Source organism: Phascolarctos cinereus, unplaced genomic scaffold (assembly GCF_003287225.1).
Source record: "Phascolarctos cinereus isolate Bilbo 61053 unplaced genomic scaffold, phaCin_HiC Scaffold_5;HRSCAF=322, whole genome shotgun sequence".
NCBI classification, from domain to species: Eukaryota; Metazoa; Chordata; class Mammalia; order Diprotodontia; family Phascolarctidae; genus Phascolarctos; species Phascolarctos cinereus.
The window spans coordinates 476,479,406-476,497,181 of NW_027555958.1; the positions used below are offsets into that span (position 1 = coordinate 476,479,406).

The 17,776-nt window shown below is 43.7% G+C and overlaps 1 protein-coding gene across 3 annotated transcripts in view; it reads left to right on the plus strand.

Moving 5' to 3' along the window:
• The window catches only part of TNNI3K (TNNI3 interacting kinase), a 340,568-nt gene that overhangs the window by 242,379 nt on the left and 80,413 nt on the right, over positions 1-17,776 (plus strand). For 2 of the 3 annotated variants that reach the window (XM_078156718.1, XM_020968575.2), the window contains exon 21: positions 15,517-15,626. In XM_078156718.1, the coding sequence (XP_078012844.1) occupies positions 15,517-15,626 (110 nt within the window). Of the gene's footprint in view, positions 1-6,681; positions 6,823-15,516; positions 15,627-17,776 lie in introns of those variants that run through there. The other variant, XM_078156719.1, reaches the window with a different exon arrangement.

Here is a 17,776-nt window from a genome sequence, read left to right on the forward strand (position 1 = left end):
CCTATGAATGGAAGCCTCTCCAGGGCAGGAGCTGCCTTGGCTTCTTCTTTGTACCTTCAGCATTTAGCCCAGTACCTGGCACATAGTAAGGACTTAATCATTGTTTGTTGATTTGACTGATCAAGGTTTAAGGCTAGAAGAGGCCTTAGGTCTTCTGGTCCAACCCTTCCATTTAATAGAAGAGACTGAAATGACTGGCCCAAGGTCATACATGGAGTTAATGCTAGACTCAGGATTTGAACCCAGCTCTTTCCAACTCCAAGGCAAACTCTCAATTTGCTCTTCCATGCATCTCTGTCTCTCAGGTTCAGTTTCTGTTGTTGTTATTCAGACTAGACCTGAGATTTCAATGATTATAAGGAATTCCTATTGAATACTCCCCACCTCCAGCTTGACTCCAACCAAGGCAAATCTCCAATCACTCTTACAGTTTTAGAGAGTTACCTGAGACAGTAATAGTTGAACTGACTTGCCCAGGGGAAGTAAAATCCTTGTCATCCTAATGTCAAGTCAAGTACTTCATCTACGATGTCAGGCTGCCTTTATGTCAGTATCATCATTTATACAAATATCAGCAATTAATGGTAAAAACATGGTACCACTGGAGGAATCAAGAGAAAGAAACTCCTCAAATTTTATTTTGAACCATAGATAAAATTGAATAAAGTAAGAAAAAAATAAATCTTCTAAACAATTCTTTCCATTAGCTAATTTTTTTTCTGTGAAATGGGTATATAAAGCCTCTTTACACAATTCCCCAAAGTCTCCATAGTGGAAAGAACATTGTAGTCAAAGGACCAGGATTTAAAACTTGGTTCTACTTCTCTTTTTCCTGCGTGACCTTGAATGAGTTGCCTCAGTTTCCACATATTTTAAGTGAGGGGACTGGCCTAAATTAGATGATATCTCAATTCCAGTCTAACTCTAAATGCTAGCACCTTCTCATCCCACAGCCTTTGGGACTTGAAATGTGGCCATGTCAGGGAGTCTTGCCAGAATTGTCCAAAACTTCATCTATTGCTGACATACACATCGAGACAGAACAATTATGCTGAGGTTTGAGAAAGGGAAGCCAAGGAATGTGCTGGCCAATCACAACGCAGAAGCCTGGAAAAGTGGGGGTGTCCTCATCCCGAAGATGTTTCCATGAATATCTCACGGGGAGGAGTGCAGAAAGAGCAGGCAATGGTCCACCTCCATCCCTCTCTCTGATAGAGCCAGCAGTGAGAGAGGAGGTTTGGTCTGAAATAACCATCAAGTCAGTCTTCCATCAGTCTCTTCATGGTCCTCTCAGATTCTACAGCTTATACTCTGGTGATACATCATGGAAGGGTGTTAGTTTTCAAAAAGCCCTGGCTAGCAGAGGAGAATGCACTACACATCTCTGACTATGAAAAAGAATGTACTTGGATTAATTATGTTATTTTCTCTTTCAAAAAAAATCACTGTATACATAAACACAATTAGAGAAACAGTCTGGCAATTTTATCTTAGTGAGAACTGACAAACACATGCAAAACAGCTCACTTTCTCTGGAGTTCCAATTTTAAAAATGTATGCCTAGATTTAATTTTATATATAACCCATAACAGATCTAATGATGGTTTATTTTTGGAACTCAGAATCCAAGACCAATTTATCTGTGAGTAGGGTGTAACTAATTAAGTTCATCATTGAGAACTGCATTGTCATGCTCTTGACAATGATCAAATCTGATTTTGCAAGTTGGGGAGATGAGAGAGGAGACAGTCTGCAGCTAAATAATTTGCAAAAACTCAGCAGAGTTGTGTTTTTGAACACAAATTGAATTGCTCCACCTGCAAAGAACAAAGGTTTCAGGCCAAAACAGAAAAAAATGCTCCCAAACTGTTCCCCCCCCAATGTTTAGTCATTTTTTTGGTGTGTCCAATGCTTTGTAACCCTATTGGGGGTTTTCTAGGCAGAGATACTGGAATGTTTTGCCTTTTTCTTCTCCAGTTCATTTTACAGATCAGGAAATGGAGGCAAAGTAAAGTGACTTGCCCAGGGTCACACAGCTAGTAAGTGTCTGAGGCTGGATTTGAGCTCAGGATGATGAGTCTTCCTGACTCCAGGCCTGGCACTTTATTTACTGCTCCACCTAGCTGTTACCCCCACCCCACCCCCACCCTCTACCACACTCTTTTAATAAATTTCTTGGGACATTTTCTTTAGTCCTAGATTTTTCTGATGATTGAAGATTTTCCAAGACCGTAATTATAGGATCTTTAACCTGGGAGATACCAATGAGATCAACTTCTCTTGAAAATTGTTAGGGCCATTAAAATAACTTTGCCGACAATACTGAGCAGAGTCAGTTCTGGAGGGGTGATGGAAAGACTGGCACACTGATGCATTGTTCATGGACCCATGGACTGTCCCAGGCACCATGGAAAACAATTTGCTAGTTTATCAAGGAAGTTTTAAACAATGTCTGTGCCCTTTGATCTAGACATTCCAATGCTAGGCACATATCCAAAGGAGGTCAGCAACATAAAGAAGACTCATAGAAAGGAAAATAACCATCACAGTGCCTTTATTCATGGCAAAGAATTAGAAACAAAGTAGACTTTCCCATAATAGAGAATGGAAAACCCAGTTGTAGTTATCTGGACGCAGTGGGGTATCATTCCGCTATAAGAAATTATGCAAGTAATAAATTAAGATGCTTCTAAGTCAAGAATCTTGGGAAGACATGAAGTGATGCAGAGAAAGAAAAATAATGCACACAATGACTACGTGTCTGGGCAACGTAAATGCAAAGAATAATGCTCTGAGGTTGAGAGTGTCGCCATTGGAAGGATGAGGCACGCCGAGGACATTGAGGCTTGACTGGATTGTTAGAGGAAAAGGCTCTCCCCATTTGTATGGCCCTCCTCCTCTTGAGTTTGTCTTTGAATCCCAAGCAGCTAGCTCAGAGCCTAGAGCACAGTAGCACTTGATAATTGTTTGTGACTGATTCATGGCTCCTAGAAGTAGAGCTGGAAGGAACACTAAAGGCCACTTGGTCCATGCCTGTGTTTCAGAGAAACCAAGACCCAAGGAGGCTGGGATGTTCCCAAGACCATGCCAAGAGCAAGTGATGGCATCAATATTTGAACTCAGACGAGGCCTTGTTGCTAAAGCTTTAGCACATGGTAGGTGCTTAATCAATGCCTCTCTCCTCTGGGGAGTTGATTCTGAATCTGGCACTCTTCAATTCTTCTCCTGCTCTTTGCCTACATCACACTGGTTGATTGTGATTCTGTTTGTAAAGCTCTTAACACAGTGTCTAGCACACAGTAGGCACCATAGAGATTCTTATTCCCTTCCCTTCTTTTCTTCTCCTTTCCCTTACTAAAACGCATTGAAGCACAGCTAGCATTGTGTATTTTGTTTTGTTTTGTTTTCAGTCAGTGAACTGAGATTCTAATAGGTCATGATTCCAATCCAGGAGTAATGGAATTCAGAACTGGAAAGGTCCTTAGAGATCATCTAATCAACCTCCTTCATTTTATAGAAGGTGAAACTGAGGTTCAATTAGTCAATAAGTCAACACTGATTAAAGTGTACCAGACACTGTGATAAGCACTGGAGATACAAAAAGAGGCAATAGATAGCTCCTGCCCTCAGGAATTTACAATCTAGACAAGTTAAATAACTTGGCCAAAGTCACATAGTTGATAAAATGAGAGTATAGCTTTGAACCCTAGTCTTCTAAAGCCAAACTCAGTGTTTTTTCCACTGTGGGGCAACTGAGGCCCAGGGCCGTGGAGAGTTACCCAAGACCAAGTTTTCTATGTCATAGCAACATTGTGTGTTGTGCATATGTTCATATTCTACAATTTACTTTGATGCTAGACAAGAACACAAGTGTAAATGTACCCCCCAGGCTCACCCGAAGCCTCAGGGACACATCCTTTCCCGTATTCCACCTTATTCTCTGAAGAAAGTAGAGGAAGCCTTAGCACGGTTTCCAGATGTAGTTTCTTGGTCTGCCAAGGTCATTCTGAATATGGGATGACTGCCAGATGAATCTTTGTCTCAGCTAACACTGGACTGGGGCCCAAATGCCACTTCTGAAGGTCATTCCTCACTCCTCAGTTCATTAATGCCGGACTAGGTGCAAACCGCAGCAGATGTAACTCCAGGACACCGGCATGCTGGGACCACCAGGAGCTACTTTTCTGACCTTTTGAAAGTCACAAAGTTGGAATATCTAATCCCTTCCCTTCAATAGGAAAGAACAAGCTGGAGGCAAAGGTCCACAGCCATTTCTCAAGGACACACGTTGACCTCACAGGGAAGTGGGCTTTTGCTCATACATTGCATTTCTCACGGCTGTCCACAGAAGCATCAAACCAAGAGAGCAGCTGAAGAGAATCTCTCACAGAAATATCATGAACAAAGCATTCTCTGAGCCTTAAAGAGCACTTATTCTCAGGCCAGGCCATACTCTTTCTGTTAAGCCAGACTACATCAGCTTCAATGCAGAGATCCACAAAAGCCTTGGACAGGACTTGGCCTGATAGACTGTGGACAATGCCTGGCTTTTACTACATCTTAAACCTAGTCATATTTTCTTGGTAATTTAAAATTGAATAGAAGTTGCATTAACCTACTGCCCTAGTCCATTGCAGCAGCTTTGGGGTGGGGGACTTGGAGATGTCTACAGAAGAAGCAAACCAGCAATGATGCTAACAGCCACAGGCCCTTTGTGATGGACACGTTTTACCTTACAAAGCCCTTCAAATTAGACAATTGAGGTAGTGGGAGGTGGGAGCCAGGAGGAAGAGGAAGGCAAGGGAGGAGATACTGGATTGCTGGGATCACTGTTGCCTCAGATAAAATGATGCAAGTAGGATATTCCCAAGCCAGTGTGACCATCTTTAAGTCAATGAGAGAAGAAGGGAATTTGGTGATCAGACTCTCAGTTAATCCTCCATTTAACGACTGAGCTGTGACTCCATTTGGGGCTTTCTTGGCAAAGATCCTGGGGTGGTTTGCCATTTCCTCTCTGGCTCATTTTACAGAGGAGGAAACTGAAGCAAATAGGGTGAAGTGACTTGCCCAGGGTCACACAGCTAGTAAGAGTCTGAGGCCAGATTTGAACTCAAAACACTAAATCTTCCTGACTCCAGGCCCAGCGCTCTATACACTGTGCCACCTAGCTGCAGAATTAATATTTACAAAAACAGAAAATTCTCAAGTTAGAAGAACAAGAAATAGAAATAGAAACAACCCTATTTCAGAAAAAGAAATTGAATGAGCTGCAGATTAAATGCCAGAAGGAAAACTAAAACAAAAGCAAAAAAAAATACAAAACCAGGACCAGGTAGATTCACAAGCAGATTCCAGCAAGCATTTGAAGAACGCTTAATGCCAATGTTAAACAAACTGCAAAAATAGAAAAGCAGGGACCTGACTAAATGCCTTCTAGGATACAGCTATGGTCTTTATTCATAAACCACAAACCAGGTAGATTCAAAGCAGAGAAGGGAAATACAGCCTAATGTCTCCAGTAAATATAGACATAGAGTTTACAAAGTCGAGACCGAGACAGTCCCCAGCGCAGGACATGGAGTCGGCCAAAGTTCCTGGCGCTCAGTAAATAGTGAGGGATGGAGGTTGTTGTGGTGGATACAGTGGACAAAGCGTCTGACTTGTAATTGGGAGACCTGAGCTGGGACTCAGCCTCAGGCGTTTAGCAGGTGTGTGACCCCAGCAAGGTCCTGGATCTTCACTTGCCTCATTTTCCACATCTGTCTCTATGAGGATTAAATAAGACAAAACACGTAAAGTACTTTGTAAACCTTAATGTGTTGTATGAATGCTATATTGGAGAAGGTTATTATCATGAGGACGCAGAGAGTCATCTAACAAAGAAGATTCCAGATAGGGGTGGAGGATGTTTCTGAGGAAGGGCAGTAGGGACAGGAGGAAGCAGAAAATCTCTGGAGAGCAGCAGCCTGCCAGAAAAAGGCACCTCACCCACTACTGCGTCCTGTCAATTATCCAAGACGTACACCTTCCTCTCTCCAACATTGCTACCACCATGGTCTAGGCTCTCATTCCTTCAAGCCCAGGCTATTACAATAGACCACTGCTGGGTCTCTGCTTCAACTCTCTCTCCACTCCAGTTTACCCTCAAACAAGCAAGCAATAAACATTCATTAAGCACCTGCCATGTGCCAGCCACTGTGCCAGGTGGTGGGCACACGAAGAAAGGCATAAAACAGCCTCCTCTCGAGCAGCTAACAGTCTACTGGGAAGATGTGCAAGGGACAAATTAGAGAAGGTCCCAGAAGGCAGCACCAAGGTTAGGGAGGCCTGGGAAAGGGTTGGTACAGAAGGCAGGACTTTGGCTGAGACTCAGAGAAGGCCAGGGAGGCAGAAGGCAGAGATGGGGAGAATTCCAGACTTGAGGGACAGCCAGAGCAAACGTGGGGAGCTGAGAGAAGCGTCACGCCCAAGGAACAGCTGGAAGGCCCTGGTCACCGGGTCACAGAGTGAGTCAAGATGAAAAAGATACAAAAAGACTGGAAACAGGCAAGCATCTCCCCCCCACCCCAGACTGGGAGCTCCTTGCAGGCAGGGACCATTTTTGCATTTCTTTGTATCTCCCCTACCAGTGCAGTGCCTGGCACACAGTAGGTGTTTAATAAATGCTTGCTGACTTGACAGACTCGCGGATCATGAAGCCAAAGCTAGAAGGAGCCAGCTCCATGACAACGTGTCAGGAATGTTGTCTAAAAGACGCTTCAAGGCCCTCTAATGCAGCCCTGCAGATGATGCATGTTTTCCGCAGATGAGCCAAGAGACCCTAGGAAGGTAAGTAGCAGCTGGCAGGTGGCTGGGACAGAGTCAGGATTCAAACCCAGGTCCTAGGATTCCAATCTCTGTCCGTCACCTGTGCTACTTTGCTCTCCAGGAGCAGCGGCCAAATCCTTGAGTGGGTTGGGGCCAGGATGCCCCTTCACTCCCTGCCTCAGGTAGAAGGCAGACTGTGCCCCTTAGGGTCTCGGAGGGCGGCTCCAAGGTGAACCTCCCCAGGGGGTGTCCCCGGCTGCGCAGGGCTGATGCTGCTCCTCCAGCACACTTCTGTAAAGGGGTGCCACGGAAGAGGCACGGGCTTGGTCCCTACACGCCATTCCAGTCTCGCTAAGGCAGGAAGACACGGAGTTCAGAGCTGGAAACCCCAAAGTGCGGCTCCATGAACGACTGAGGTCCTTTGAGATTGTTTAGGAAAATACACCTAGGGAAGGAAAGTGACAAGGGAAGCAGAGGAGAGAATGAGCATTTATTATGCAACTACGATGTGCCAGGCACTCTGCAGAGCACTTTACATGTCTTATCTTATTCGTTCCTCCAAAGAGCCCTGAGATGTAGGCACAATCACTATCCCCACTTGATAGGTGAAGAAATTGAGGCAGAGAACAGGTAAGTGACTTGGCCAAGGTCACATGGCTAGAACGCGTCTGAGGCTGGGTTTGAATTCAGGGCTTCCTGACACCAGGTCCAGGTCCACAGTACCAGTCACCTCCCTCCTCAGAGACCACCTAGGCCAACCCCCTCACTTCACCTGTAAGAAAATCACACACAGACCCCACACCTCCCAGAGGGTCATTTCTGCTGATAAAACCATACCCAGTTCTGATTTTGACAGTGCTAAGGACTGAGAATTTTCTCAGCAGGAGAAAAAAAGACACATGGTCAGTCAATCAGCATTTATTAAGCACCTACTAGGCGCCTTACATAATAGTGCCAGGTACTATGCTAACTACTAGGGATATAAGGAAAGGCAAAAAAAAAATGTAGGTCCCATTTCTCAAGAAGTTGCCTTCTGGTGACTGTAAGGAAAATGATAGAGGGCCAGTACGACAAGAGATTTGAGATTGCCTTAGGAGAGCATCCTGAAGCGAACGCCATCTCTAGCGGAACACTTCAGGGGCTGTGACCTAAAGCTGTGGACCTCTGGGTACCTCCTGGAGGAAATGGGACAAGATCTACCTAACTAGGGCTCTGGTAAAACTCTGGAAGACAGTCCTGGCACCATCTCCTATCACATAGCTCCAAGGACCAAAGCCCAAAGCAGAGGATTTCTGAAATTACAGAAGGAAAGACAGGCCATTTTAAAAGAGGGCAGGTGGTGCTGCAGGAGACAGAATAGTGTAGACTATGCCTGGTGATGGGGCTTGATTCCAATACCATGGCCAGCTCCAAGACCCAAGAGAAAGTTTTGATCTGTGAGAAGGTAAGACCTGCTTCAGGGTTGTTCCTACCTAGAAACTGCATTGTGAAAGGTGGGACTAAACCCCAGCCATCCCATCCAGGACATGAGATAGAGTGACAGCTTACTGACTACAGTCACTAACGGGGAGCAGGACCTGCCCCAGCATAATATTACCCCATTTGATTTCTGTACAAAGTGAGAGGCATAGCCACCCCAGCCAAAAGCATGGGATGGGTGCAGAACTAATTTTAAGATGTGGTACAAAGCCCTAAATCAAGAAAGGAAGCTGAAAGCATGAGCAAACAGAAGAAAATGCCTTCGGTACAGAAAGAATACTATGAACTCTCTTTGAGCTCCAGGAAAAAAATCCCAAAGAAATAGAATAATTCTGAAATAATTACATGTAGAGCTTCACACACACACACACACACACACACACACACACACACACAGAGAGAGAGAGAGAGAGAGAGAGAGAGAGAGAGAGAAGAGAGAGAGAAAGAGAGAGAGAGAGAGAGAGAGAGAAAGAGAGAGAGAGGGAGAGAGACAGAGAGAGACAGAGACACAGAGAGACAGAGAGAGACAGAGACAGAGACAGAGAGAGAGAGGGAGAGAGAGAGAGAGACAGAGACACAGAGAGACAGAGAGACAGAGAGAGACAGAGACAGAGACAGAGACAGAGACAGAGAGAGAGAGAGAGACAGAGAGACAGAGAGACAGAGAGACAGAGAGACAGAGAATGAATTGGTCATGAAGACTCCTAGATTAATCCTTAATCCTAGAAAGCATTAAGGAGGAGCTTAAATGAGAAATAAAAAATGAAAACACACCTAACAATTACAAATCTGAATGTGAATGGGATGATCTTACCCATAAAAAGGAGCACGCTGATAAATTAGATTAGAAAGGGGAATACTATAATATGTTCTTTAAAATATACATGGAATCCTAAAATTCACATTGAGCTAAAATCAGGGATTGGTATAGAATCTTTTATGCTTCAGATAAATCCACCCACCCCTCCCACCAAAAAACAGGGTTGGCCATCATAACCTTGTTTTAAATAGGCTTTTGAGGTTTCTTCGAAATATTACATGAATGAGACATTGCAAATATGGTCACATCAAAGGACAAATTGCCACAGTTTTGATGATGAAGCCAGATAAATTTATTTAGGGTAGATTTCCAAAAGTATTTAGACAATACACCAATTTTAAATCATAGGTAACCTACTTCTAGAAATGCAAAACATAATTCATAGGTTGTTTTCTATGTAAGCAAGTTGAAATTTGTTTTGCTTTCCTCAAACAATTAAGACAAGGAACATCTCCTACTTTTATTTCCAGCAGACCACATGCTCTTATGGAGCCTATCTCAAACCTAAAAAAAAAAAAAACCTGTCTCAGAACCAGAGCAAAAAATCACAATTTACCAGGGTGCTCAGCCTGCTTTGAAGCTGATAAAAGTGAAGCCTAAAATTATTAAAGCACTGTAACCTCCATAATAAGGGAGCTCTGAAAACTCAATGATTTCCAAGGGCATTTGTGAAAAAAGGGAAAAAAAATTACATACTCGACTTCATACACAGTAGTGATTCTTCAGCCCAATAAAAATGGCAACAAACTGCCACTGAAAGGTGAACCATTCCAGCCTTTACCAACACATGATGCTGATCTCAGTCCACTATCATTTTGAAGTGCCCACTATGTGTCAGACCTTGCACTAAGTGCTGGGAACACAAAGAAAGGAGAACCAGTCCCTGCTCTCCAATAGCTCACAGTCTAATGGAGAGGGTGGGAGAGACAATATGAAAACGGTTAAATTGAGGCTCATTGTTGAGGGAAGGCACTAAGGTCAAGGAGAACTAGACAAGGCTTCTTACCAATGGGACTTGAAGGATGCCGGAGAATCAAGGAGGTAGAAATGAGTAGGGAGAGAGTTCCCAGAATTGGAACTAGTCCAATTGGGAAGAAATTATTTATATAGAACTACTATGTGCCCTTTGAATAAATGTTGTCTCATCTGTTTCTCACAATGGCCCTGGGAGGTAGATGAATTATTATCCTCATTTTACAGATGAGGAAACTGATACAGAGGAAAAATGACTTCTCCAGGGTGACACAGATAGTATCTGGGGCCAGATTTGTGCTTGTGACTTCCTGACTCCAGGCCTGGCCCTCTATCCACTGTGCCACTAGCTGCCTTGGGAACCTTAAGCTGCATTAAGAAGGGCACAGCTGTCAGGAGTAGAAAGGTAATCAATCATCTATTGTGTGCAGCCTTCTCCAGACCTCATTTGACCTATGATGTTCCTATGGGGGGGCCATGGTTTTGGTACGGATTATTGTCCAGAGAAGGGTGTCCAGAAGAGTGATGAGCTTTGAGTCTAAGTCATGTGAGGATCAGCTGAAGAAAATGGGGCTGTCTAGACTGCAGAAAAGAAGGCTCAGAAGGTACATCGCAGCTGCCTTCAAGTGTTTGGAGGTCCGTTGTGTGGAGAAGGAAACAGCCTTGCTTCGTGTGGCCCCAGAGGGCTGAACCAGTGGGGGGATGCTGTGGAGCAGAATTGAGGGCTGATATCATGAGCACTTGACTTCCAACCAGCAATGGTCCCAAAGTGTCATGGCTGCCCTTGGAGCTCGTGGTCCTGCTTCCAGCAGGACACTCGACCAGCAGCGGGTCTGTCCCTTTCTGGCATGTCCTGCTCCAAGATCCTTACAGGTGCGGGTCAGATCTATGGGCCAGTATCGTCTTCAAAGCTCTCATTCATCCATTTAATATCCAAGGCTGGGGATTGGGATCCCAGACTCATAGAAGAGTAGAATCTGACATTTTGAAGACACAGAGGCCATTTAGCATAGACTATGCCTGAAGAGAAAGTTTTCAGGCCACTAAAACTTCCAGATATTTCTTTTTTTTTTTTCCCTCCTGGAAAACAACAACAACAGCAAGAACAACCTACTATGGATAGAATACCTGGCCTGGAGTTAGGAAAGCCTGAGTTCAAATCCTGCCTCAGACGCTTATTAGCTGCATGACCCTGGGCAAGTCACTTAACCCTGTTTACCTCAGTTTCGTCATCTGTAAAATGAGCTGGAGAAGAAAACAGGAAAGCACTTCAGTGTCTCTGCCAAGAAAACCCTACGTGCGGCCATGAAGAGTCAGACATGACTGAAATGGCTGAACAGCAATGACAACCAAACAGTTGTTCCAGGCCTCCGCCCACTTTGTATTGATAAGGTTGATTTGGGCGCCTCAGTGCAAGGCTTTAGATGTATCCCTAGGGGATTTTCAGCTTTTTTAATTTTTATTCAACGCAATATTCTCCCCTGTGTCATTCTTTGTCTTAACTACCCCTTCAAGCTTTGTGATTAGCTGCATATTTGACAACCCTATCATCTCTACCTTTTTTCCAAGTCATTGATAAAACGTCAAACAGCTCAGGGCTGAGCGGAGATCCCTGAGGCCCTTCACTGCAGATGTCTTGCCACACAGGTATTAAATCATGAACCACTGTTCTTTAACTCCAGTCATCCAAGCAGCTTGAACCCATCCAACTTTGTCATCTACTCAACAAGAATCATTAGGTATTTTATTGAAAACTTTGCTAGGTAATCTATGTCCTCATCTGCTAGTTGAACAAGCCCATCAGAAAAAAAAAATGAGGTTACTCTAACATGATCAATTCTTGATGAAGCCATGCTGCCTTTTCTAATCACTGTTTTCCTACTTACTTAGATGATTGCCAGCCATTGTGTTAATGATCTGCCCTAAAATGCTGAGGTATATAGGGAACTGGGTCAAATCTATGGGATAAGAACCATCTTACAACTGATGAATAAATGGTCAAATGCTATAAATATGCAGTTTTCCGAGGAAGAAATTCAAACCATCAATAAACATATGAAAAATTCTCTGTATCATTAATCATTAAAGAAACCCTTGGAAGGAATGTAGTAGAGAATGTTTCTATATCACACCCAGAAGTCTATTTCTTCCAAATCAAAGATTCTGTAATTCCGTAATACTAAGCACTCATTTTTTGGTAACTTGGTTCTATTTAATTCCTTCCAATTCCCTTTTAGGCACCTAGCTTCCCTACATACATTTATAAACATGGAACTCATCACTGATGGGAGTTGTATCACCTATTCTAAAGTTGATAACACTGCAGAAACCTGACTGGCAGACAGATGGGGGCTCTCATTGCTGGCCCTATTAAGCCAGGAAAGCCTCCCATCACTGAATCATGGCACTAGAATTTGCTGGTGAAGAAGCAACACCTGAAGGTGGCAAATTGGAATTTCCATTGCCCACTTTCTGGTAGAAGTGCTAATGAGCAGTACCACTGCCAAGATCTGGGGAGAACAGGAGGCAGATGGAGAAGCCAAGGGCTCATGCAATCCACTTTGAATAATGAATCATTAATTATCATTCAATCTGAACCAAATCCCCCAACAATACTCCACGAAGCAAATACCTTGACATAGTTGATACTAGAGCATATGTGGAATATCTACACGGGGGTGATGGACACCTGAAAATGAGGTACATTCAAGTAAGTGGACAAGCTCATCAGAAAGGTTTTATTTGGCTGTAAGCACTCTAACTATGCTCATATTCAAGTGTTTTTTCTGGGTTCTACCAGGAGGCTAAGTGGAAGTCTCTGGGCAATGGCCACAATGGGTCGCCACAGGGTTGTCCCAATAGTTGAGCATATCTGGACCACAGCTTCCCACTCCCATCCCCACACCATGCCCAGTTATTAATTATGAGGCAGTGAGGGAGAGCCTTAACGTTGCATCTGCTAGACAGAAGGGACAAAGTGTCAGCACATCTAGACTAGATCTGTGTTACTGGGTCACCACACTCACCTGTTAGATTAATTACCCTCAATTAATCTCAAGGTGGATGCCAAGCATAGAGACAGTACAGGCGTATCCTTGAATGGAAGTGGAAGAGGTGTAGACATGCCGCCATTACCTCCCTACTGGGAAATAGCTAATCAGCAGTCATTTATGAAGCCCTACTATGTGCCAGGCGCTGAGGATTTTTATTGTTGAGTTGTCCCAGTTGTGTCCCATTTTCTGTGACCCCCATTTTCTTGGCAAGGACATTGCAATGGCTTGCCTTTTCTTTCTCTGGCTCATTTTACAGATGAATAAATTGAAATAAATAACGTGAAGTGACTTGCCCAGGGTCATACAGCTAATAAGTGTCTGAGGCAGGATTTGAACTCAGGTCCTCCTGACTCCAGGGCTGGCACTCTATCCACTGCACCACCTAGCTGCCCCACGTGCTAAAGATGCAAAACACAAATGAAATAGCATCTGCCTTCAAAGGACTTAACTTTCTGTGAAAAGGAATGGGCTATTGGTAAAAGTTGCCAAATTTGCTTCCCTTTGAATAGTATAGCTAAAGTAAAGTCACCTCCATTGTACATTAAATTTTCAATATTTGTGTGAATTTGTGGTTTCATCAATGTGGGTGATGAGACTCCCTCTAATGGTGCAAATCACAGCCCCTCCACCCCCTGGCCTTTTACTCTGTGAGACTCTGCTCCATGATGTATAAATCTTCCATAAAAAATCTCCCTAGCATGCTTTAGGCCTTCCTGTCATTGTCATAACAGCTAATATTTCTATAGTACCTACTGTGTGCCAGGTATTGTGCTAAGCACTATATAAATATTATCACATTTGATCCTTACAACAATCCTTCCAGGAAGGGGATATTGTTTCTTCCGTTATATAGACGACGAAACTGAGGCAGACAGAGGTGAAATGACTTGCCCAAGTTCATACAGGTGGTCAATGTCTGAGATCATATTTGAACTCAGATCTCTCTGACTCCAGACCCAGTACTCTGTGCACTCTGGCTCCCCCTACACAGGATTTAAAAGAGGCAACATTGGTGACAAATTTGAAAAGCTTTCATACAAACAAAATCAGTGAGGTTGAAATCAGAAATAAAGCAGTTAAGGGGGAAAAAGGTTTTGGAGCAGATTTTTTTTTTTCTGGTAAAGCTTTGATATTTGAAAGGCAACGTGTCCTAGAAATCTTAGTACAGGTTTAATAGTTATAATGACTTTGAAATAGCTTTAAAATTTGTTAGCTTAAAACTGCACTATGGCTTATGGGACACCCACAATATAAGAAACTAATTCATGTGTTCATAGTCATAGTCGATCTAAAGGAATGAGAGCAATTCTCCAAGAAACCAATGGTCAAAAGATATGAAGAGGAAGGAGTCATTGATAACTGTGTGAAGAAAAATGATTTCCAAATCACTAATAATTAGAGGAATGCAAATTGAAGGGACTCAGATCCTACCTCATACCTATCAGTTTGACAAAAATGGCAAACAAAAAAGTTGCCCGAAAGACTGCAGAAAAGCAGGCACACTCCAACCCCATGGAGCTGGGAAGTGGTCTGTTCATTCCAAAACTCAGGAGAAGCCTTGCCCCCTGATGTCACCAACTGTTCACACCCTTTGATAGCTTATACACCAAAGAGATAAAAGAGAGAAGAAAAGAACCCACGTGGACTAACACTGAAGCAGCTCTTTTGATTGGAGCAGAGAAGTAGACATGAAGGGGTCACTCATCAGTCACAGGATGGTTCAATGAACAGTATACTGATACCAGAAGAAAGGGTGACAGGGATGGTTTCGGAGAAGCCAGGGAAGATTTGAATGAGCTGATGCTGAGTGACATGAGCAAAGAACTAGGAGAATAAATTATACAACATCAACAACACTGTAATGCAAAAAAGGAGTCTTAAAAATCTTTGTAATGACCATCCAGAATATAAGAATGCTGCCGATGAGAGCAAGCCCCGTTCGGCCTCTTCACCCCCTTGGTTCCATCACCTTCCGTGATCACTCATCATTCTATTTCAGGTGTGCTTGGCAGGACAGTCTCTGAGGTTCCTCCAAGCTCTGAGAGTCTCTGATTCTGGGAATTGAGGAACCGTTTAGAATTCTCTTTGTGTGGACTCAGTTAGCAATTGTGGAAGATCTGCTCAGCCCTCCAGCCTACAAAAGGGCCCCCGCTGCACGGGGCCTGCTTGGAGGGCTGAGTGCATCATGCCGAGCACATCTCTGAGGCATGGATCTGCTCCACCCCTCCCTTTTCTCTGAGCCTTCAAAATGACAGCTGCGTCTTTGAGTCACAGCCTGTAGTGTACAGATCAATGTGTAATGATTTTTTTTTATCTATTTATGTTTTTTTCTCTTAAATTAAATGGTTTTACTCCCTGAAGTTGATAAGCGTTCTTTGTTTTCAGCTGCAGCAGCTGCCGACATGGCTTACCATCACATCCGACCTCCCATAGGCTATTCCATTCCCAAACCCATCTCGTCTTTGTTAATGAGAGGCTGGAACGCATGTCCTGAAGTGAGTAATTTTTTTGGTTATGTATAAAATGTGTCATGGTCAAAAATCTGTTTCAAATTGAGCAACAAAGTCTACTTTAAGTGTCTATTTTAAGAGTGATTTGCCTTCTGCTCTTCGCCCTCTAATTGCTTTAGAGATTTTGAGTTCTGTGTGTTTATTCAATTTTTTTTCCTCTGATGTTGAAATGTTTCTCAAAACTAACCAGAAGGCCCAGATCTGCTACTTGCCATCTGTGTGACTGTGTGCAGGATATTGGACCTCTCTGGCCCTTGCTTTTCTCATCTGAAAATGAGAAGATTGGATTGAATAAAATTCTGTGTCCTTTCTAGCTTAACCAATGGTCCTAAGATCCTAAGGACGTGAAGCCACCTATAATTTCACCTCACTTATACCTCCAGCATACTGAGGATGTGTGTGCTGAATGCAAAAAAACCTCATATAACTGTGTTTTCAACTGAGAGACATTTGGTTCAAGGCTGATTCATCTGGACTCCACAGAAGAGCTTTATCAGCCAATTAACAAGTTTTTAATAAGCTCCTATCACGTGTGAGGCACTGTGCTAGGCTCTGGTGGCACAGAGACAGAATCTCCTCAGGAAGATTACATTCATGTTATGACATGCACCTGTACATATTCTCTCTCTCTTTCTCTTTCTCTCTCTCTCTCTCTGTCTCACTGTCTCTCTCTCTGTCTCTGTCTCTGTCTCTCTCCCCACATCTATACACACACACACACACACACACATATACATATACATGTATATATAAGATATGCCTGTCTATGTATATCTGCATGTACATATTTGCATATATGTACATCTTGGTAGATGTATCTTCATATCTATGAAGGCTCTCTCTTCTTCCTCGCTTGGGTAGCACTGTGGGTGCATGCAGTCTCGGTCAATTGCTTCACCCAGCATCACAGGGCTGTCGCTCAAGAATCATGTCTGCGGGAAAGTGGGGCATCCAAAGTCATTAGGACTGCTCACTACAAGCAATCCCACAGAATGCCGGGACTTCAGAGCTCCTCCAATCTCTCGTGTACCCTAAAGAGGATCCTCTCTTCAGCCAGTTTGGGCTGTGGTCTTCCAGGCTAAGTGTAAAGACTTCCAGCAGGGGGAAGTCCACCCTCTACTTCACCCCTCACTAACCAGGTGTCCATTTCACTTGGGATTGGTGGGTGGGTGGTTTTCCCCTTATCTGGAGCCTAAGGTTGACTTTTTGCACCTGCTACCTACAGCTTTGCCTTTGGGGCACAGGAAAAGAAATTGCATCTCCCTTCCTCTTAACACACAGTTCAATTATAGAAGGATAAGCTTTGCATTGCCCGAAGTTGTCTCTTCTCCAGCTAATCATCCACAATTCCTTCCACCCCTCCTCCCATGGAAGGAATTTAAAGCCCTTCCCTCTTCTGGTAGCCCTTCCCTGGACAGGCCAGGTACCCAGACCTGAGGACAGCCCTCCAGATGTGCTCATTACTGTTACTTCATTTCAGAAAGAATTCATGGGGTATTAGTAGGAAAAGGAAAGGAGAAAGACAGAAAAGAAATCATGTGAACTGATTAAAAAATGAAAGTGATAAGAGAAGGAGAAATGAACAGAAAGATGGAACAGAACATAGTAGTTAGTAGCGAGAGGCTCCTAAAGCCAGGAATGAAATCTGCCCCTTGAGGTCATCTACTGAGTCCAGCCTCTTTCTTTGGGCAGAGATTTACCTCCTCTGCTGCAGACAGATGCTTTTATATTCTTTTCTCAAAGACTGACCCAAAAGGCAAGATTCCATAGCTTCCCCTGGTAATGCAGCCGAGTGTTTAACAATCCTCCCTGTCAGGAAAGGTTATCTCTTCTCTCAAGCTCATCGGCTTTGGGTTCACTCATTTCCATTATTTCTGCCTGACAGCAGCTATGGTGAGCCCTCATTCTTGCAGAGTGTGAAGTTTTTGGTTCTCTGGATAAATAACATCAGCGCTCTTCTCATTTCATCACCTAAGCTCAAGCACCGCCTTTGACAAGAGGCCTGCCCTGATCCCTGGTGAGAAGCTGCTCACCCTGCCCACGTCATCTTCTGTTTAGTTTGCATTTACGCATTTCATATATGTTTGCATGTGGATGTGATACCTCCCCAGACAGAATACAGGGGGTCCCAAGAG